Source organism: Arachis ipaensis, chromosome B1 (genome assembly GCF_059453495.1).
Source record: "Arachis ipaensis isolate K30076 ecotype BB chromosome B1, ASM5945349v1, whole genome shotgun sequence".
In the NCBI taxonomy this organism is placed as follows: Eukaryota; Viridiplantae; Streptophyta; class Magnoliopsida; order Fabales; family Fabaceae; genus Arachis; species Arachis ipaensis.
This window is the reverse complement of record NC_142436.1, coordinates 143,117,000-143,140,755: the sequence shown is the minus strand read 5'-3', so window position 1 is coordinate 143,140,755 and position 23,756 is coordinate 143,117,000. Positions and strand designations below refer to the sequence as shown.

Below are 23,756 nucleotides of genomic sequence, written 5' to 3'. Positions count from 1 at the left end.
GAAAAATAGATATAGATCGGCAAATAGAGATGACTTATATAAATCGGCAAACAGGGATAATAGATATAGATCAGCAAATAGAGATGATTGATATACATTGAAAAATAGAGACGACAGATATAGATCAGAAAATAGAGATATTAGATATAAATCAGAGAATAGAGATATCAGATATAGATTCAAAGAGAGAATAGATATAGACGGCCCTTTTTCGGACCTTAATGATTTATTATAACAAAGGTGCAGGTAAGTTTGAAGCCACTAGAAGGAAATGGAGCCTATAGAAAGAAGGGTGTTTATTTCTAGGCCCCACGGTGGACGCCAATTGTTCTTGTGTGACTAACCTGGACGTAACTCGGTGTCTAAGAGTCAATGCGGAGTTGTTTCCTTCAACGCCGAGTTATAGACTTGAAAGATCCGAGCTCTTCGTCCAGAGAGATATCACATCACGGAGAGTATGAACAAAGGGGGAGTGTACCTGCAAAAGGCACTCCGATGCTTAAGTTAGTACTGAGAATTCAGCCTCTCCTTTGAAGATAAAATATCATACCTTTATAGGTGAGATAAAATAGGTCGATTACGTTTCTATTGATCATCTGAATTGAAGAGCAGTTAATAGGTTTTAATAAGTGATAATATCTGGTCGGACGTTTTTACTTTAGGATGTAGTCTGTTGAGTCTGATTGTAACGTATAACGTCGAGTTATAACGTAAAGTACCGAATTATTGTATATAATGCCGAGTTATGACATCGGATTTGTAACGGCCGTATCAAATCTTATATAATTCTACAAAATAAATTTATTTTTACTTAAATACAATATTTAGTTTTTTTTATATATTTTATAATATTAAATATTATTTATATATTATTAATAAATTAAATTATTAGCTTCTTGTGAACAAGAGAGGATTTTGATTCAAATCTTCACTTATTTATCATAAGTATATATAATTTTTTTATTTTTTTCAGACATGCACATTATATATTATATATTAAGAATATTTCTATCCTTAATGTTAAATTTGTTTATATTTATTGTTTATTAACTCTTAATATGCACAAGAAAGCATATGCTTCAACTCTTAGTAGAAATGAAAGCTATTATTGAATCTATAGTTTTCTCCGATCATGATATACATACCCCACAACCAACATAAAATCGAGGTTTCATCAAATATGACCATACATGAATATTGATTGATAAGATATGAGCAGCGATTTAAAACACTTGACACACTCAATGTTTGATTGGTGATAGCAGCGTTTCAGCATAGACCTCTGCATCAAACCAACCCTTCCCACTGTGAACTTTTGGATACTTAAATGATTGGTCTCTTGGGTCATACAAAATTAAATCAAACTCAAACATTAACAAGACTTCACCATTATCAGAAATGCAATATGGCCCTGAATATGAAAAATCTTCAGGATTAGGCAAATAAGGAATAGTCACCATTTTTACCCAAGACTCTCTTACTCCATAGTCCTTCATCAGCCACAACACAAAATAGCTTTTTTTGTAGTCATAATTCATGCACAGACATCCCTTTAACGTACCCAAACTAGGTTTGGAACATTCTTCCTTCTCATAATGAGGTGGCAGAATCTCGTTGTATGTTTCCTTGTGTAGATCCAATGAAACAATGATCCACAAAGAAGAATTTGAATTACCAACAGCATAATTGGCGTCCCAGTTGAGAGTGCCACTCACGAATTTTCCCGAGGTTTGATAGGGGGTAACACCATGAGGGAAGTCTTGAATCTTTCTCCAAGATTTTGAGGCCATGCTATATACCTTCACATTAGTTTCAGCGAAGAACACATTAGGGTCACAAAACACAGCCACCACCTTGTAGTCATCGTTCTTTTGATCATAACCAAGGCCAAAATTGGTAAAACACCCTGGCCTCCAGTTATTACACAAAGGTGGTGACTTCTTGGAGACTCTAGTTGAAGGGTTCCAGAGAAGAACAGAGTCTCCTTTAACTGCAAAACATAGCAAGCCATTGCAGGAACCAACAATTCCGTCATGGCGGAACTTGTTCTTAACTGGGTAGTTAAGGTCCTCGCATATGGTTGATGGGTTATGGAACAGAGAAGTCAAAGGGCAAGACTTGAGGTGGAACTCTGCGGTTGTGTCAGTGAGTATGATCCTCTGGCGCGTGAGGTTGGTGCTCTGTGTTGACAATTGAAGGTGCTTTTTAACGAAGTAAGGGTCAGAAATGAGTGACATCCATGACTTGCATACGCACCTGAATTGTAGAAGAGACCTCACAGGGAGCCTCGAGAGAATCTCTTCAATGAGTTCATCAGGGATGAAAGGTAGTGGTGGCAGTGAAACTTGATTAGGCGAATGAGACATAGTTTGATTCTTAATGTGATAATGCTGATAATTAAGATTCTACTGTTGGGATGAGCTAGTGATCATTGATCAATGCCATGAGTTCATTTTTCTACACTTTTCTATCACTGAGAGATTCATATTTATAGATGAATAATGAATTATAAAGATTAGGTTAAATATACAGAGGAAGGGATATTCCCATCATGACCTAATGAACTGTAATTGGATACACACTACATAATGATAATATCAAACTAAAAAACAGCAACAATTTTGATTTTTTTGGAGGATTATTTTTCTGTGATAATGGATGAGATAAGTTAAACTTATCCACTAACTGAATTCGATGTTTTGAGTGGCGGTGACCGAGTATGCCATTTGTTCAAATCACTGACTATTTGACTCTTCATCCACTAGAGGATGACAAGCATTGGTAATTTGCTACTAATATAGTATACCAGATCAGATAAGCATGCATCATTGAGCACCAACACAGTTATGCCACAGGGTATGTCACCAGTGTTCTTTTCTTTATTCATTTTTCTTCTCTGGATAAGCTGAGATACATACATGTATCAAGCGAGGATCCTGTGAGAACCTCAAAAGTTCCATGAGCAAACGACAAAAGCAAGAATGAGGAGGAAAAAAATCCAATCTAGAATTTGCTTTCAGAATTTTCGGCCGCATTCAGTTTTTTTTTTCCCCGCACCTTGTTTATTTGTCTTAAAACAACTGGTTGTCTAATGTATGATTTTCATCCAGGAACTATAAATATCACATCCCTTAAACTTTTTTAACCTTTATTTGAGGACATGACATGAGATATGGTACACGAGAACAATGTAAATATTAAACAACTGTAAATAACTATTTTAAAAAAAATTAAATTAATTATTAAAATTAACATTTTATTTAAAATAATTAATTTTTAAATTTAAATTATTAGAGTTACACAAAATAATCTCTTTTATTCCATCTCAACCCTCTTTTATTCAAGCTATCATTCATCCCAATGGTCTTCTCATCCGCTATTTAACCTGACACGCCTTTACTAGTTAGGGGTGTCCGCGGATCGGATCGGATCAGATATGACCGAAAATTCGATCCAATTCGCACAATTTCCATCGGATCGGATCGGATATGATATGCGCGCTTTTTAGTGCCGGATCCGATCCGATCCGATCCGCACATTTGCGGATCGGATCGGATCGGATATTGGATATATCCGCATAATTAAACCTTCTCTTTTTTTAATTATATTTCTATGTAAAAAAATTCGATAAAAATATTTCTTTCATACTTTTAAACTTATTTATTTCTAAAATATTTTTAATCAAACTATTTCTAAATAACAAAAATAAAATAATACAATATATGAATAATAATTACTAACTAAAACATAAAAACAAGTAAATATAATACCAAATATATATATATTTAATTTATTTTTTAATTATTATGGTGCGGATCTGCGGATCAGATACGCGGATGTAGAGCAGATATCGGCGATCCCATCCGCATCAATTTACGGATCGGATCGTATCTGCAATTTTCGGATCGGATGTGGATATTTACTGCGGATCTGCAGATACGATCCGATCCATGAACACCCCTATTGCTGGTCAGCCCGACGTGCCTCCTCCTCCGGTGGTGCTCAGCCAAAAGCGCCTTCCTTTCACCTGCCCATCCATTTAGGTGAAGACTGGTTTTATCTTCGCCGGTTTCTCCGCACTTTTTTACTACTGATTCGACACCATTAATTAACGACAGCAACAAGTTTCCACTTGCGTCTCTCCTCCGGCACTCAGCCCAACGCACCTCCTACCCATCCGCCCATCCACTTTGGTGAACTGCCTTTCTTTTTGTCGATTTTTCTGCACTTTCCTACTGCTGATTCAACGCTATTGATCAATGACGGCAACAAGCTTTCACTTTTTTATTTTGATTTTTTCTTTCTAATGAGATCGATTGATGGGTTTCTCTCAAATATTGCAACACAAGACAGAGTGTATAAAAAAGGTATAAGGGACTGTTCACGACTCCAGGACTGTCGCTTTGAATTGTTTATTTTACTAAGTATATGCCTATATGAATATTTTTATTTTAAAGTGGATGTTTATTTAATTTAGATTAAATTTAAATATATATAATAAAATTTATTAGATATTTATTTTACAAAATATGTAAATAATTATTTTTATTTTAAAATAGATATTTATTTAGTTTGAATTGAATTTAAATAAATATAATAAAATTTACTTAAATATTTATTTTTCTAAGTACGTAGATGCGTTTTTTTTTTTTTCTCGATGTGGATGGTTGTTATAACCAACTGGAAAAACAACCATTTGTACCCATGAACTTTACGAACGCTGACAAAAATACCCATTAAAGAAGGAAACTAACGTTGTATCCATCAAAGATGGAGTCCGTACGACAAAAGTAGCCAAATCCTAAATTTATGTTGACTTTTTAATAAAATTCCAGAATTACCCCCACCATTATCTTCAACCTCTCCTCTCTTCTTTCCCAAATCTCAAACACCTCCATTACCTAAAAACCCTAATCTCAATACCTAAAAACCCCAAATTATCATTTTCCTAACCCTAATCTCAATACCCCTTTCAACAAATTTCAACCCTCTCTTTATTCAGCAATTTAACCTTTCTTCTTCTTCTTCTTCTATGGCTTCAATGAACTTGTTGGGTTTCTCTCTCTCCCCTCAAGAACAACACACTACTACTACTCATCATCATCAAACTCGTTTTGGGCTATTCAATCCCACTGCACAAGATGATGTAACTGCTGCTGATGATGGAAACTGCTTCGATCTCACTCCTTCCACTCATGCCGCTACTACTCTCAACCTCCCTCCTTTTTCCATCTATCAAGAACCCTTCAACAATCATCATCACCTTTCTACTCATCAAGGTTTAATAATTTCTTTTCTCTTTTAATTTCTCTATTATTATTACAAATTACTCTTTTTTTTTTTTAATTTTTCTTTATCATCATAGATTGGAAGGAGAATAACTACATCAACCAAAACCTGCTATTGGAAACTTCATGCAACAACAATAACAATGTCGACAACAACCACCATCACCATTACCAACAACCCAAGCTCGAGAACTTCCTCGGTGGACACTCCTTCGCCGATCATCATTATGATTACGGTGCCAACTCATCGGGAGACTACCTCTTCCAAAACTGCTCTCAGCCGGAAGTTACAGCAGGAGGAGGAGAAGGCTCTGCCGGCGGCAGTGGGGAAGCACAAACTCAATACACCATCAACACGTGTTGGTGAAGGAGGTGGTAAAATTGATGAAAAGAATAAAGAGAGGGTTGAAATTTGTTAAAAGGGGTATTGAGATTAGGGTTAGGAAAATGATAATTTGGGGTTTTTAGGTATTGAGATTAGGATTTTTAGGTAATAGAGGTGTTTGAGATTTGGGAAAGAAGAGAGGAGGGGTTGAAGATAATGGTGGGGTAATTCTGGAATTTTATTAAAAAGTCAACATAAATTTAGGATTTGGCTACTTTTGTCGTACGGACTCCATCTTTGATGGATACAACGTTAGTTTCCTTCTTTAATGGGTACTTTTGTCAGCGTTCGTAAAGTTCATGGGTACAAATGGTTGTTTTTCCTAACCAACTAAACCGCGTAGCCAACTATTAAGTAGCAGGGGCAAAGACGCAAAGTAGTCTTTTTTATTTTCGGCAACTAGAAATGTGTGTGGGCTTAGGCCTAACATCAATAGTGTAATTGGATTCTAAAGTGTACGAATTGAAACACCAAAACCAAACATCAATAAGGCTGTGTTTGGCTTTAGAAACAGAACATGACATTGAAATGGAGACAATAGGACAGAGACATTAAAAATTATTCTTTGTGTATTGTGTTTGGATACGATGGACAAGACACTAATGTAATGTCTAGTATTATGTTTGGATACACATGGACAAGACTAAAATATTATATGAAATGACTAAAATAGTCCTGTGATTCCAAATTTTCTACATCAATACAAATTAATTTAATAAAAAATGAGAGTATGTAGGAGTACAGACGAAACTTGAAAAAAATATTTGAAGAGGTAAAAAATTTTAATAAAAAAATATATTAGTATTTATATTAAAATAAAATTTATAAATATAATTATTTTATTTTAAAATTTATTATTAATATGTAGGAATACATATGGTTAAGATTAACAAAAAAAATAAATTTGAGTTTGATTAATAAAAAATTTTGTTTAAGTTAATAAGCCAAATTAATTTTAAATAAAAATTAATTTTAAAAAAAATCTATTTTTACATGAAAAAACAATTAGTTTTTGCATATAAAAATATATTTTTATTTAAAAAAACTATTTTTTTATCTAAAAACTGATTTTTCTTTATAAAAAACTGATTTTTTTTTAAATTATATAAAATCAATTACAATTTATAAATTATTTTTTAGCATTTTAAAAGATCAATTTTACTTTTGCTAATATTTATCTTTTAAAAGTTTTAAGATTAATAATTTTTGTTATTATTTTTATTACAAATCAAATAATATAATATAAGGTTAAAATGGTATTGAAGTAAAACGATAAAAAGAAAAAAATTATCTACCCCTAATAAAAAAATTCTACAAAAAGGAGAGAGTACCTGAAAAAAAAAAAAAGAGATAGAGGAAGAACAGGAAAGAAAAAAGTATCTCTGAACAACGCAATAGAAAAAATAAGAAGGGGTAATAGTGGAAAAAAAAGAAAACAAAATTTATAAAATTGTCCGTATCCACTCTTCCAAATCCCGTGTCTATCATTGTCCTTCGTGAAAGAGTGGACATAAAAGTATAAAAAACTGTCTCGAAGACAATATATCCACTGTCCACTCATGAATATAACAGGATTTCAGAGTCCATGAGTACTCTGCAAATCTGACACAAATAGAGGAGACGGGGGATTGAGTGAGAGTTCTCTCAGACACATATCCACAACCACAAAACATGCAGAATCAGATACAAGAAGCGCTCATACTAAAATAAAATAAGAGATAACATATAGCTCCAGAAATAACCTTATGCTCAAGTGAATGTCTCAAATCCGATCAATAATGCTCAGCAAGAATCGAATTAACAAGTGCAATTGAGTGGAATTGCCACTCAGTATATTATATTTGAAGAGCTTCTTTTTTACAACTACTACAAACTGTTCCCTCTCATTGGCTTTACAACAGTGCTGCTGCCACTGTAAGCACAAGCTGGTCCCTGCATACAATTTCTCTGTTTTGGTGGAATTGCTTCCTTGGAAGAATTCAATCGATTGAAAATCATAAGCAATCGATTGAATTACATAAATTTTACATTTAATTCATTGTTCAATCGATTGGTTACTATGACCAATCGATTGATTTATGCAAAACCATGCTTACCAGCAATATACAATCGATTGTTTATTGATAAACTGAAATTCAATCGATTAAGTTAAATTTCAATCGATTGGTTTGATAGTCCAATCGATTGGTTTTCAGCGAAACACGATTTCATGACTCCTCAGGAACGTCTCGGATCGAATGTAATATTTTAATCGATTTGGATCCATGGAGGATATAATTGTTGTTGTTTTTGTATTTGATTGTTAATGAACATGATAGATTTATGATAAATTAATTATTTATAAAATAAAAAATTGTTTTTATAATTATATAAAATATATAGGGTCAATTTATAATTAAAATTAGTTAAAAGATTATGTAGCAATTGTTAAAAAATCTTAAAAAACATGTTTTCTACTTGGACTACTAAATAGTCCAAAGTTTCCTGGACCACCGAATCCTGAGCCATGTCTCTACTTCCAAACACTTTTTAAACAAATGTTATCCATATCTCCGTATTTTGCCCCGAAAACAATCGCTACCTAAAAACATAGCCCTTTTGATTTTCACTTTCTGAAATATGATCTTTTTGTTAATTATGAATCATGTGAAGTATATTCGAACACAGACATTAAGCATGTTCAATAAAAAAAACACACAAGCATTAAGCACGTGCGTACAAGGCAGTAATTATTCTTTCTTAGTTGTTATTTAACTTTTAATTTTTGTCAATTTTTTTAAGGATTTATTATTATTTAATAAATTTAAATATTTAGTTTTAATGTTTAAAAAATCAAAACAATTATTTATTATTTATTTTTTTAAAAAACTAAATAAAAAATAATATTTAAAGGATATCTAATTCTACTGTAACAAAAGGACAAATCCTAGAAGCACAATGAAGATTCAAACATTCTCTGCAACATATCCGACAGCATCCTTGTAATTATTCCACAAATCAGTAACCATATTAGAAACCATGTTTGCAATTTGCTTAATTAGCTCTTGAACCTGTTTCACCAGTGACTCTTTAAGTTTCTCTCCAAGTCCTCCAGCCACGGATCCGGTAACCGCCACTGACCCTGCAACGCTATCTTTGAGAATACCGAATGCTTTAGAAATTAGATAACTTATTGAATTCACCATCTGCTTGAGGATGAAATCCAAACATGCCTTAGTGACTTCTGCAACTTGTTGAAATATTCCTTGTGAGCCCTCACCAGATTCTTTGAGACTTTGGATCAAAAGCACGATGGTGTGAGCGATCGTGTTGAAGATCAAACGCGTTAACAAACTCCATATATTTACTACCAAGAATGCAAGTAGTTTAAGAAGAAGAACCAACATTATCAAAGCAAAGAAGGAGCAAGAAGGATTTGAGTTGGAGGAGTAAACTTAGCAAAGAAGTTATGATCATTATCAAGGCTTCACATACTTCAATTGAAACTTGTTCTCGGTGACTTTGAAATTTGAAGGTTTCAAAGTCGTAATTTTATGAATAGTTAAATAATGTAACAAGTAAACTCTGGAAGCCAATTGGTTTAAGAAGTTTCCGTGAACTAGCTGATGATGTATGTATTTGTTGATGGTAATTGCCTTATCGGTTATGCTTACGCAACATACATTTATTAGCAGAGTGATGCTAGGTAGCAAAGAATAATTACAAGTCATCTAAAAATTTTATTTTTTTGATAAGTTAGTGACATACACTTTTTTATTATTTATCATTTTGCTATATGTTTGGAGTCATTAATATTCTTTCCAAAATCAATTTTAGTTTCTCTCAAATCAAATTCTTAATATTTCTCAATCACATTATTATCCATTAAATGCAATAATTTTCTGTAAAAATTATGAAAGTTAAATTAAAAATTTTTAACAACTTTTATTATACAACTTATATTTTACATATAGACTATTAAAAAATAAAATATAAAATATAAACAAAAATTTAAAAATAATTTTTTAAAAATAATTATTAACTCGTCATATTAAAATCAATAAATAAACATACATATGAATATTAAATAAAAATATTAAAATAATTAAAACCATGACCTATACTAATGTACATATGAGATAATTTGAAGAATACAATAAGACGTATAGTTTAAAATTTGATAATATTAACTATAAAAATTTATTAATTATAGACATCATAGGTATAGGTATGAAATTATGAATATTATGAGTATAAATTATGGATGTTATTAATATGAAATTATGGATATTATATGTATGAATTTATGGATATTATGATTAAATTTATCAATTGAATAAATTAATTTAAGAATTTGACATTTTTTTTAAATTCAATTATGATAAAATTTAAAAACATTTGTTTTAACTTTATAGTTACTTATGCAATAACTAAAAAATAATACGTGTATGGATGTAATAATATCTAATAAACATGAATTTAATTTTTAAATGTTAGTTGTATGTAATTATGGATGTTATGTATATGAACATATGAATGTTATGTGTATGAATATAGTAGTACAATATAATTATAAATACACATAAAAACACACAAAAAAAATCAGTTTATTATCATACCTCATCAAAACTAGTGTGATTTTTCATATTCTCAAAAATTGGTTGACTGACAACAACCTCATCGGGTGAGTCCGTTTGTTGTTCAAATTCTTCATTAGCACCTTCTACCAAAGGTACCGTATTAAGGTCGAATTCAATCGCCATACTATTTGTAATGATAAAGATGACTTCTTGTAAAATTCCTTGGCCTATTCTAAATTTCTAATTGTGCTTGCAATAGTATTAGAGTTGTGAATTTTAAATGAAAATAATTGAATTAACAGAAACAAAACCATATTAGAATAGCTTTTAGATTTTGTATCTCCATTGAATGATGATAAATGATTTAACAAAAATAAAAAATCAATTACAATTAACTTATTTAATACAAATTATCATTACCATTCTTTATAATTATTATTAGTCTTTATTATATTCTTAAATATAAAAATCAAATCATAAAAAAAATATTAAGTATTGATTATAAGAATGCCTAATAGTAAGGGATATGATATTATAATTAATGTTATTAATAAATAGAGCTGATAAGAATATAATAAGTGAATTGATAGGAGAATGAAGTTAAAAATAAAACTATTATTAAGTTATATAAATAAAGTAAATTATAAAAAATTTTAGCTCAAAAATTTTTGTTACCAAACTTTTTTCGTATTAGAATTTAAAAGCTTATTTTGGAGGATATGCATGACCATTGAAGTATAAACCACCAATTTAGTGATGATATTGACAATTTAATCTCTAAAATCACATAAACACATGACCTTTTAAGAGAAACAATATTTTATAAAATACCTCAATTCGAAAAGGATAAGGTTCAGTTTAGAGTATTTTATTAAGTAAGCGTTATTCTTTAAAATGCTAGTTATTCTTTAATTTTCAGTTTTTAGTCTGGTTTTTTAAGAATTTATTATTATTTAATAAATTTAAAGAAAAGTATAAGTAGACAATGAAAATAATAAATAATGTAAATAATAGATATATCTCCAATTTAATAGGTATACAGATGATAATATTTATTATTTTTAATTGGATGGTTGTTTTTTTTTATTCGATTTACTCATGTATTAACTGGATGTTCAATTCATTAGGTGTGCAGATAATTATCTAATATTAAGGTTTAAGAGGTAATTTGGAGTGGAGTATTCAATTACTCATTGTTCATATTATTATTTACAAAAATCATTGTCTACTTACAAAAATTCCAAATTTAAATATCTACTTTTATATATTAGTTATTCAAAAAATCAAAAAAATTACTTATTTTTTATTCTCTATCTCCTCTTAAGATTGAATAAAGAATAATATTTAAAAAATACCTAATTGCCCATGCAAAACAAAGAAACAAACAAGATTTCACCCTTTTCTCCATAACAATGTGTTCCTAGGCTCTATAGCTAGCACGGTAATTGAGATCTTCAATTAGCATGTGCTTCTTCAATCCTACTTGGGGCAGCCAGGCCATGTAACATCATTGGGAGTGAGGGTCACAAGAACTGGATTCCTCTCAAAGAAATTGGTTGGCCTCAGCTCAAATCCGGTGCTCAACAATGGCATTATTGGGAAGTTTTCATGTTGCCGTCCGATTCGGTGTTGGCAGTTTTGGTGTCAACGGTCCAATAACTCTTCCTCTTGGAGCTTCCGTCTGTTACTCTAACCGTCTTCAAGTTAGTCTGCCCAAAAGAGTTCTCCACGCCGTCAATGTCAAGGTCAAGATGGTAAATGTAGAAGTGGTCGTGGTATATTCCCACGCTGTTTGCTGACACCAATGTTCCGTGTTCGTCTTTCTTAATCGCACTCTTGTGCTTAGCTTCACTCGCTTGATTTCCAATATACCCGACAGTGCTATCTGCATACATTAACAATGTAACTAGTTAGAGAGCTTACAAGAGCTTACAAAAAGAGTAAGTAATGCTACTAAGACAAAAAAATCATAAATAATATATAAAAATGTATATACTTAATTCGAAGTCACTTTAGATAAAAATGTTAAAAACATTTTTTTTAAGATGTCTTTTAAATTTAACACATACAATCAATTAAATTATGTTATTTTTATTAAAATTAGACCAAATAAATCAGTTTAGCCAAAAAATTAATAAATTAAATTTTCAATTGGTATAAATTAATATTTTTTATAAAAAATTAGTACAATATCTTTATTATAAAATATAACTAAAATGGCCCTATTATATATATATATATATATATATATTTTGAAAACTCTAAATCCTAACCCTATGATAAGTATTGTAGTTATTTTTTATAAAAAATAATATTAATTTAGACCGATTCAAATTTTGATTCACTATTTTTCGGTCAAATTAATTTGTCTGACCTAATTTTGACAAAAATAACACAATTTAATCGATTATATATGTTAAATTTTAATTATTAAAAAATATCTTTAAAAAAAGACATTCTAGACGTATTTATCAGAGTGACTCCCTACTTAATTAACATTCTCAATTATAAAAAAATATGGATCACTCTTCTTTAATTAATTGATACAATTAATTTTTTTATAAACATTTTTTTTATTTAATTATACTAAAATCAATTTAAATTTTATGAAAATTAAATTCCAAAAATCTAACCGTTATTATTAACTTATTACATTCACAATTATACAATTTTTATTTTAAATAAAAATCTTAAATCCTTATATCATTAATCTTAAAAAAGTATTTTTTAAATTACTACAACTTATTTTATAAAAAAATTCTAAATCTCAAATTTGTTACTCTCAATTTATTAAAAGTAAAAAACATAAAAAAAACGGTTGATTTATAACTTGCAAAATAAATAATAAACAATAATAAATCAATTTCAATTTGTGAATTATGGATCGATGTTATATGTCTGAAACTATAAATATTATGCATATAAAATTATTGATATTGAATTAAAAATATTTTAATAATTTTTATTATATAACTCATATTTTATATATAGATTATATATTATAAAATAAAAAATAAAAATAAAATATAAAAAAATTATGATATAAATTATTAAATATAATTATCAATTAAAAAATATTAAAATAATTTAAAATTATAATCTATTAAAGCACATCTAATTAAGATAATTCAAAAAGGAAAAGTATATAGGTAGACAATGAAAATACTAAACAATATAAATAATGGATATATCGGATGTTCAATTCACTAGGTGTACGGATGATTATCCTAATATTAAGATTTAGGGATAAGTATTGTTTTGATCCCTAACGTTGAGGGTCAGAATCGAAACCGTCCCTGATGTAACTTTTGATTTAGAATCATCCTAAACGTTTTATTTCGTATTGAATCGTCCTTTTAACTTTTATGGACAAAAATACCCTCCACCACTATCACTTTTACCACCACCATCAGCATCTTTACCACCACCAAATATGTAACACTCTCACTACCAAAATGTCACGCTTTCGGCTGCGCCAATCTGATAAGAAAGAAGTATTACGGTGACTTCATATACTCAATAATAAAATAGGAGCCTTTGATTCGAAACCGTAGCGCTGTTCTCTTTGAAAAGTCGGAAAAATACTTTATCTTGAAAACAAACAAGCATATACATATATACAAAAGTTCTTACATAAATAGCTTATGAATATAACATACATACAAAACATACAATTCCTGTCCCTCTTACAAAAATATAATAATGATGGAGAGGGATAAATAAATAATAACTAAAACAATAACATCGAATAAACAAAATGCAATAAAACTCTTCGTGAGCCTCGTCATCCGTCTTCTCTTGAAAAGATAAAGTTGTAGGGGGATGAGAACCTAACCACATGGTCTCACCACAGAGTTTTCAAAATTGTCATAAGAAGATATTTAATAAGAAAATCGTTTTCAAACTCAGTGATTATCGTTGTCTTATGAATCCTTTGAAAATCGATGGTTTAACCACCAAAAATTTAAAAAGTTTTCTAACAGTATGAATGACCAACCTATTCCAAGCATGAGTTCATTAAGTCTATGCTGAACCAGCTTGGTACTTCATACTTTACTAAACCACAACACAAACCAAACATGGCTTCAGACCCAAACAACTCAATCAACATTCAATTCACTATAACTCAACCAATTTCAGTCACAAACACAAGTAAGGATGTTCAAGCACAATCAAGCAGTTACATCAAGTAGAGCAATTAGCAATTAGACAGAATTATTCACATAGGCAAACCAAGTACAATATGCACACCCAAACAATGTCACATAGATGCATATGATGAATGCCTGCTCTATGACTGATGAGTCTCATCTGTCGGTTATCAAGCCAACCCACAAGTCCGGTTTGCTAAACCTTTGGACTGTCCCTTGACGCGCATCCCCACGAGTCTATGTATAGCTTTTTCTATATATATAATTTACTAAAAATATTTTATATTACTATTTCTATTGATAAAATTAAAAAGAAATATATATATATAATCTCAATCAAAGTAAGACAATAATATATAAAAATTACCACTTACAGTTTTGTATCATGAAAAGGCTATTCGACGATTTTTTCTATTTTCAAAATCATCTATAATTAAATTTGTGTCGAAAATAGCTGCTAATTCTTTTTCTATATAGATGACCAAATTGTCTGCAAGAAATTCATCAGCCATCTTACTTCGGAGTCTTGTCTTAACAATTTTCATTGCTAAAAAAGCTCTTTCTGTTGTTGCTGTAGACACTGGTAGAGTCAATGCTAGATTAAATACAATTCATTTGTTCTATTTTTGTATGACTATGTCTCTTTATTATTAGTTGATTTAGTTCAATAATTTTCTTGAAATAAAAAAAATAAAAATAGAACCTTTTTTGAGAAAGAGGAGTGAAGAATCACTTGTTGAACTACTATCTTTTTTTTTAATCTGCAAAAAAAAAATAAAATAAAATAAGAGTCAAAGAGGTAAAAGATAAGAAGATTAAAGAGATAAAGATGAAGAAAAATAGGAAAAGTTGTTACCTGAAATTTTAGAAAGTGAAGGCGCCAAGGCGGGAAGGGGGAGACTGGTTGTACCAACAAAATGGGAGGATTGAGGAGAGGTTGGAAAATAAAAAAAGGGGATGGAAAATGGGTTATTAGGCTGGGTTTTTTATATGAATTAAAAGGGGGCTGGGAAAGTTATGGAACAAAAAGAGAGGGGGGAGCTGGGAAATAAAACAAGGAGGGACTAGACTATTTTTTTTTTAAATAAAAATTAAAATTTTGGGGGCCATTGTCCCCCTTTAATTTTATGTACTTCCGCCCCTATATATATATATCAAATCGCTTAATGGGGGTACTATTTTCGAGAATTTTTAAATGTCCAGTCACCCTTACCACTACAAGAATTTGACAAATTAGCGACGAATTTTTGCGAGAAATATTTTTTATCACTAATTCGTCACTAACTTGCGTGGAATTAATGACGCACTAACGACAAAATTAATGAGCGGTCACAAAATACCCGAACTTGAGAAAAGCGACTGATTAGCGAGAGATTTACGAGTAAGTTTGTTTCTCGCAGATTGGCTTTTGTAGCTAAAAAAGAGCGGAAAAAATTTTCTCGCTAATTTGTCACAAATTAATTAGCGATGACAATGTTCTAGCAAATCAGTCACTTAGGGGTTCGATAAAAAAAAATAGCAAGGGATATTATTGTCACTATTCCGTCGCAAGTGTTTGATATACAATTAGCGAGAAACAGTTCACACACTAGTCCGTCGCTAAATAAACTTTGTGCGAAAAGGCTAATTAGTGAAGAACAATGTTCCTAGCTAATCCGTCACAAAGACTTAAATGCATTCTGCGATGGACAAGTTCCTAGGTAATTTGTCACCAAAGTTTTTATTTTTAGCGAGCAACTAGTTTTTCGCTAATTTGTCACATAATATTATAAAAAGTCAAAATTAGGGTAGCGACAGAAAATAGTCGTCGCTAACTTGTCACAACGGATAAAGTGTTCCTTGCTATAGTGGAAATATGGATATTGAGTGCCTAGGACCTAAGTAGCGAGAAATTTGCGACCGTTTAACAACTGACACACTTCGTTCGCTGATTAGCGGGCAAAATATATTTGTCGTTAAGTTGTCGCAAGTTTAATTTAGCGAGCGACTTGGCAACGGCAATATCGTCGCAAAGCAAAAGCTATATCCTACCTATTTTGTAGCAAATTACTCGCTAATCTCGTTGGAAATCCATCGTAGAGTTATAACAAATCCAAAGCTAACTAAGAAAATGTTAGAAGTAACTGGTCGCAATTTAGTCACTAATCAAAAGCTTATTTAGTGAGGAATTAGCGACCACTTAACAATTGATGGACTTTCTTCACTTATTTCATGTTGCTACTAATTTGTGAGAAAACACGTTAGTCCTTATTCCGTTACTATTTTAACTAGCGGCTCACGTGACTGTTCAGTCGTTTTTTTATTGAGTTTAAGAAATTAATTTTATATTTTTATTTTTTAAAATTATAAATTTAATATTAATAATTAAAAATATATTATAAAAAAATAAAATATCTTAAGTTATTTAATATATAAAATATATGAAATAAATAAATTTATATAATAAGATAATAAAATATAAGTAAATAAAGGTTATTTATCTTTTTTATAATAAGGTAGTAAAATATAAGTAATTATACCAAAGGAGAAAATGAAGTTCAAACCAATATACTTACCCATTACCTTAGTCCACTTCTCCAGTAAGTCATGTTTGTTTTCCTGATGTATATATTATATTCGTGATGTCTACAAAAAATATATTATACAAGTATTCATTAAACCATAATTTTATATAATTTACTATTATTCATCAATGATGATATTATATTATAATTTAATAATATACTATTATATATTATATTGTATTAAATTATATTTTTTTATTTTTTTTTATTTAATTCGACGATCCGACTAACCCACTTAAAAGAAGTAACATACAATTAATTTAAAGGTGACTTTATTCATTCTATAAATATTTTGAAAATTCTTCCTCAAATTGGTTTTTTGTTCGATTAAAAAAAATATTATACAAATCAACCTGTTTAACTCGTTGGTTATTTTAATTTACACATAATTTACCGTAAAAGAGCTTATTTATTACACTTTAAGAAAGAACTTATTTACTATATTCATAAAGCATTTTTGTTGAACTAAATTAAAAAGACGACACAAAAGAGAGTTTATCCTGAACTAATTAGAATAAATTGAAAAAAAAATATTTATTTTTATTTTTTTCATTCAAAAAAGTTAAAAAAATTATAATAATAAAAAGTATAATTATAAAAATTTGATACAAATAATTAAACAAAAAATTAAAAATTAATTTGTATCTCTTGTTAGTATTTTTGTGTCTTTCTTATTAGAAAGGATACAAAATACACAACTTTCGTATTTTTGGACATAATGTCTTTGTCCATGTTTTTAATATTGACTTCACGGTAGAACTACGTTAAAGCAAAATAATTTTTTTTTGGATTTAAATAGAACACTTTAAACCTTAATTAGGGATCAAAACAGAATTAGACCTAAATGTAGTAAGACTAATTTAGTATACTTTACCCTAAATGTTATATACAATGTTCTAAAAACCGAATCAAATTAGTCGATTCAATCGGATTAATTGAAAACCGATCACCTAGTCAGTTCGGTTAAGACATAAAAATCATCCTGAAAAAATTTGTCTGAAAATTGATTGAACCAATAATTAACTAGTGAACCGTTATAATTGGTTTTTTTTTTAGATTTGGTTTGGATATATGTTTAAACAACGCTGTTTCTCTGAGAAAGAATAAAAGAATAATAATTGAATTGAATGATTTGGTGAAATATTTTTTGATGAGTTAATTTTGTTGAATGTTAGTTTATTTTTGCTGTATGTTGATGATGAAACAAAAACAATCACAAAGTACAACAAACATAAGGCAAATTATTTAGTTAATTTATTGAATATTGATGTGACTTTAACTTCAATTTAGCTTCTATTAGTAAGGACACAACAACATTTTTTCTTTTTTTTCTTCTATTAGTTTTTGATATACTTTTTCTATCAATGAATAATATAATATCTTTTAACGAAAGAAAAATCTTGAGGTGGGAATTTTTGGTGATTTTTATTTTCTTAGTCCTGAGAAATGTGTATCCCAAATCAAAGAAATTGTTGGCACAATGATCAAGATATAGTGTTGCCTAAATCAAACTCAGCCTCACACTAAGAAAGTTTATTATTAGAATAAAAGTTATATAATATTAGTTAAGCCGTAAATTTATAATAGGGTTTTTTACTTAAATAAATTTTATAAAAAGCAAAATTACTGGATTCCCCTAAAATGAATTCTGCAACGTGATTACTCTCTTACTATTATTATATAAATCATTATAGGCTGTGCATGGTTATATAAAACGTGAATCATCTCAGCCTAGAATGATTAATGCATGAATTGGTAAGGAAAAGAAAGCGTAAATCGTGCCAGAATCTCTAGGGTTAAAAGGATAGAGTAAATCATTTTAGGCTGCTAGGTTTCACGTGTTGTTGGGCTAAACCTCATTGGGTTGCCACGATTTACACCTAAATGAGACCCTCCTCAACCTGGCGCGATTCATGCTTGTTTCAGCAACACTCACTGGTCTAAAACGATTTATGCTCAAGTTAGTAACCCCAAGGTGGTAAGGAGGATTTACACAGGCATAAACTCTATAAATAAACGAGTTTGAATCTGATGAACCACACTGGAGATTTGTTGAGTGTTGGGAGAGATGACGGAGAGTATTTTCTTGTTAGTGCATCACCGGGAAAAAATTGATTAAAACACAAGTGAGGATGTAACTTTTTCTAGCAAAAAGCAGATAGGTGTGTTTATAACTCCGTCAACGACGTTGATGGAATTGCATAGTAGTATATTACAGAAGGCTGGAAAGTGTGGTAAAAAAATGCGTGAAGCAATTATTTTTTCGTATTCAGATATCATCGAGGCAAGGTAGAAACAATAAAGATTTATTTTTTGACTCATCCCTGGAGTTGAATACCCCCCTCAAGAATTGTTTTTTATCCAATCCGGAGGAATCAATAGAAAAGGCAAATCCCTTATGATACACCAGATTCTCGAACGAAGAAAAGGATCCAATGACTTGGAAAGAATTGAACGAGGAGCCGTATGAGGTGAAAATCTCATGTACGGTTCTGTAGAGTGGCAGTAAGGGTGACTTATCTGTCAACTTTTCCACTCCACAGGATAGACCTCAACAGAAAACTGAAGAGTAACGGCAGCAAGTGATTGAGTTCAGTAGTTCCTCATATAAAATTATTGACTCTAGAGATATAGTCTTGCTATTGCTAATACTAGTACATCGGAGAATTCTGAATTGGTTAGTTTAAATAGCCCCGGACTGTGGAACAAGGGAGTATCCCGAACCTAATTGAAAGATTTCGTTGAAATTGTTCGTTTGGAAATTTCCGGAAAAGCTAATCATAGGTTCTTCTCCCCATCGGAATAATAGACCGATCCGGCAGAACAACTCAAAAGATAAAGAAGTATCGTTAATTGTTATGTTAAGTTTGGGAAGTACGCGATGTTGGGTGATGACGACATGCGAGTTATATTTCACAGTCAAGCAAGATTTCCCGACCTAGGCGCGCTGGAGTTGTTTGCCAGAATGGTTGATGTGGAGGGTAGCAGTGGGGGATCTGCTCCGACTCCGCCCACTAGTGTCATGGAAGGGAGTTCCACCGCCATTCCAACAGGGCAACTGGTAACTCCCTTTGTCTCGTCCCCATCTTTTGCTGCTGATTTGCCTGTCCCAGGTGATGACTTGGGTGATGGGCGTAGCTTTGGACAGCTTGCAGCTGTGATGGGATCTGTACATGTAGTGGATGGTGCACCCGTATTCATGGAGATAAGAGAGAGAGATCCGTTTGCGGAGGCTATAGGTGATGATGGGTCAGATTCGGAGCCACCAATTATTGGTGATGAGAGCGACGGCGAGGAGGAAACTGTTGTTGCCGAGGGAGCTCAAACCCATGCTAGCAGTCAAACACAGCAGTACCCTCGACACTTTTCCACATTGGATCTTGAAGCAATGAACCAGGCCGCAAATGTAGATCAGCAACACCCTATTATTCATAAAGACAGGCCTAGCATGATTGGCACGGACGAGTTTGAGGTCGGACAACAGTTTGAAACAAAAGACGAGGCTGTACTGACAATCAAGAGTTATAATATTTGTCGTGGTGTAGAATATAAAGTGTTTGAGTCTGACCAATTTAAGTATCATGGGAAGTGTGTCCAGTTCAGGAATGGTTGTAACTGGCTAATACGTGTCACTATGAGGCAGAGGAAAGGCTATTGGGAAGTCAGAAAGTACAAGGGACCACACACATGTCTAGCAACTGAGATATCGAAGGATCACAGGTAGCTCGATTATCATGTCGTCTGTGCTTCGATTATATCGTTGGTGATGGCTGATGCATCGGTCTCCGTTAAGGTATTATAGAACGCGGTGTCTTCAAAATTTGGGTTCAAGCCCAGCTACAGGAAGGTTTGGATGGGCAAGCAAAAGGCCATTGCTCGGATATATGGATATTGGGAGGAGTCTTACAACCACATACCATGGTGGATCACCGGGGTTCAACTGTATATGCCGGGCACTATAGCGGTTTTGCGCACTTCACCAGTGAGGATAGGTAATACGGTAGATGCGACAACGGTTTTCTTTCATCGACTATTTTAGACGTTTCCTCCATGCATTGAGGCATTTAAGTTTGCAAGACACTGATATCCATCGATGGTACTCATTTATATGGAAAGTATGGAGGTACTCTCCTAACGGCTATTGCCCAAGATGGAAACTCGAACATTCTCCCAGTGGCATTCGGGTTGGTCGAAGGTGAAAACACAGATTCGTGGAAGTTTTTCCTCAGTCACCTTCGACAGCATGTCACCCCTTAGCCTGGCATTTTAGTCATATTTGACCGGCACAATGCCATCAAGGATGCCCTGCTTGCGGATGACGGTGGATGGCTCCCCCCCTACGGCATATCGGGCATTTTGTGTGCGACACATCATGGCTAACTTCGCCCTATCATACAAGTCTAAGGAAGCCCAGAGGATTCTCGTGAATGCCGCATATGCAAACACTGAGGAGGATCATCGGTATTACATGGATATCTTGCGGAAGGAAGGTCCTGCCATGGTTGATTGGTGCGGAAGAATTGGGTTGGAGTTGTGGACCCAATATCGGGATGGTGGTCGTCGATATGGTCATATGATGACTAACATCTCTGAGTGTATCAATGCCGTGCTTAAGGGTACACACAACCTCCCTGTGGGTTCGCTATGCGCCTCCGACAACTAACACATGTGTGAACCAGTCCCACACTTTGCCGGCTTCATCACACGCTTCCTCCGCTACGTGACCGGGACAAATGCATCTGGGGGCCTGCTAACAGGGGCAGCTGCATGCTCCGACAGTACAGGCGGTGGGTGTTGTCTTTATCCCCCGATGGCGGATGCCGGAGTGCCTCCCAAAGCAAACATACCTCCTTGATAACCAGTCGACACTTCATTGAAGTCGACGTTGAGATCCACCGCAGCATCCTCAAACTGTGGCCTATAATCACCAGCTGTGCTTCCAAACTGGGCAAAGTCTGCAAAAAACTCTGAACCAGTGCCAGAGACCTTCTCCATCTAGTTCGGGCTACCGAAGTTCGAGAATAACGTCGCCGCATCAGCTTGGACACCTCCACTCCCACCCTCAGTACTACAATAATGGAATAAAGTCTCCTCAACCCCTCCATCATCTGCATCACTCTGATCCCCAGCATAATGCCCCCTGGAACTACTACCACCTCCCCGTCCTAATCCACCGCCACCTCCACCACCTCCTCCGCCAGCACCACCATCCCAACCCCACCCAGATCCACTCGCACCCCCACCCCAACCAGAACCACCACCACCACCATCCCACCCAGATCCACTCGCACCCCCTCCCCAACTAGCACCACCACCGCCACCTCCTCCCCAACCATCTCCACCACCCCAACCCCAACCAAGCCCACCCCCACCATGCCCCCAACCCCCTCAATGACCTTGGTGGCCAGCACCACCATCATCACCCCTGTCACCACCATCATCACCCCCGTCACCGCCATCATCATCGTGATGCACTAGATCCTCATCCAACCTAAAAGCATCTTCAAATCTTGCTCCAACAGGATGGCTGTATCGAGTCCCAACACGAGCACAGGTCGCTCTCTGCCTATTGTCAGGCACATTTGGTCCCTGCTGCCTAGCAGGTGCAGCAACATGACCCCGTACTGGAGCATCTACGGGAACTCCACCTGCCCGAGGATCTATGAGTAGACGATCATGTGAAAGGAACCTACGTGCTACACAGAACCACCACTCGAGATATTCAGCAGATGGACGGGGTTTGGAACCAACTGAAACGAAAGCACGCTCTAACGTCTCATCCCAATACTAATGCCATGTGGCGAATACCTCATCCCAATATATGACTAAGATCCGGGGAATAACTTAACAAAATAAGATTATTTTTCTTCAAAGTCAGTTACAATTTAATTACAACAATGAAGTGATGATTATTATTAGCGAAAATATCAGAAATTAGCGGAAGTCAAAGGCTCAAAGCACAGTAGATTTAGAACGGTGCCGTTTTAGCTTTCAGAAAAAAAAGATAGAAAGAAAAATCAAAAGGCCCTTACTCCCTTACCCTCAGCTCTGTGATAGTGTGACCTCACTCCCAAAATACTCTAAGACCAGAACGTTGCTTGACTTGCTCTGAACACAGCAGAGAAGAAGATGCAACCTCCATCTCGGTGCCATTCTTTAACCTGCCCAGCCACCACCGCCGTCGCGTCTGCTCCGCTGCGGTGCGCGCTGCTCCAACGTCATCCAAACGCCTCTATTCCATCTATGTTCATCCCTTGTTCCGTCGCGTGTTCGAGACTTCACTCAGCCGCCGTTTCGCCATTGTTTAACCTCTCATCCGCCGATGTGCATCACTCCGTTCAGCCATCGCCATCGAGTATGAAAGCTTCAGCTCCCTCTCCCTTCTCTATTGATCTTCAGAACATGTGAAAACCAAGGTGATTTCTTTTCCTTTTCTTTACTTTATTAATTATTCAGTTATTGCTTTAGTTGGTTTTTTGTTTGAATTAGTGAGTTACTGTTTTAGTTTTTGTTGTTTCATCTCCTGTGATTTTCTGTTCTTGAACTAGTTAAGTTGATAATTTGTTAAATTATTGGATTGGATTTGTTTTAATTTGCTATATTGTTAGGTTGTAAAGTTCTTTGTGGTTTTCTGTTTTAATTTTTATTAAAAATTAAATTCTTCTTTAAGAAAAAATAAATTTACAAAAAAAGCTTTAAAAGTGCTAAAAAGCGCTAAATGCCACAAAAAAAAAACCCGCACAACGCCCTTTGCAGTTTGCAAATATTTTAAATTAAAAATTAAAAACTCCACTATCCCACTATCTCCC

The 23,756-nt window shown here is 33.1% G+C and overlaps 2 protein-coding genes across 2 annotated transcripts; one reads left to right on the top strand and one right to left on the bottom strand.

Annotated features, from left to right (window-relative positions):
- Positions 1–1,086: 1,086 nt before the first annotated feature.
- LOC107637869 (F-box/kelch-repeat protein At3g23880) lies at positions 1,087–2,936 on the bottom strand. Its single transcript, XM_088502022.1, has one exon. It carries the CDS (start codon positions 2,364–2,366, stop codon positions 1,242–1,244), a length of 1,125 nt encoding a protein of 374 aa, XP_088358148.1. The 5' UTR covers positions 2,367–2,936; the 3' UTR covers positions 1,087–1,241.
- A 16,892-nt stretch (positions 2,937–19,828) lies between these two features.
- On the top strand, positions 19,829–20,671 carry LOC107613809 (uncharacterized). Its single transcript, XM_016315971.1, has one exon. It carries the CDS (start codon positions 19,829–19,831, stop codon positions 20,669–20,671), a length of 843 nt encoding a protein of 280 aa, XP_016171457.1.
- The last annotated feature ends 3,085 nt before the right edge of the window (positions 20,672–23,756 follow it).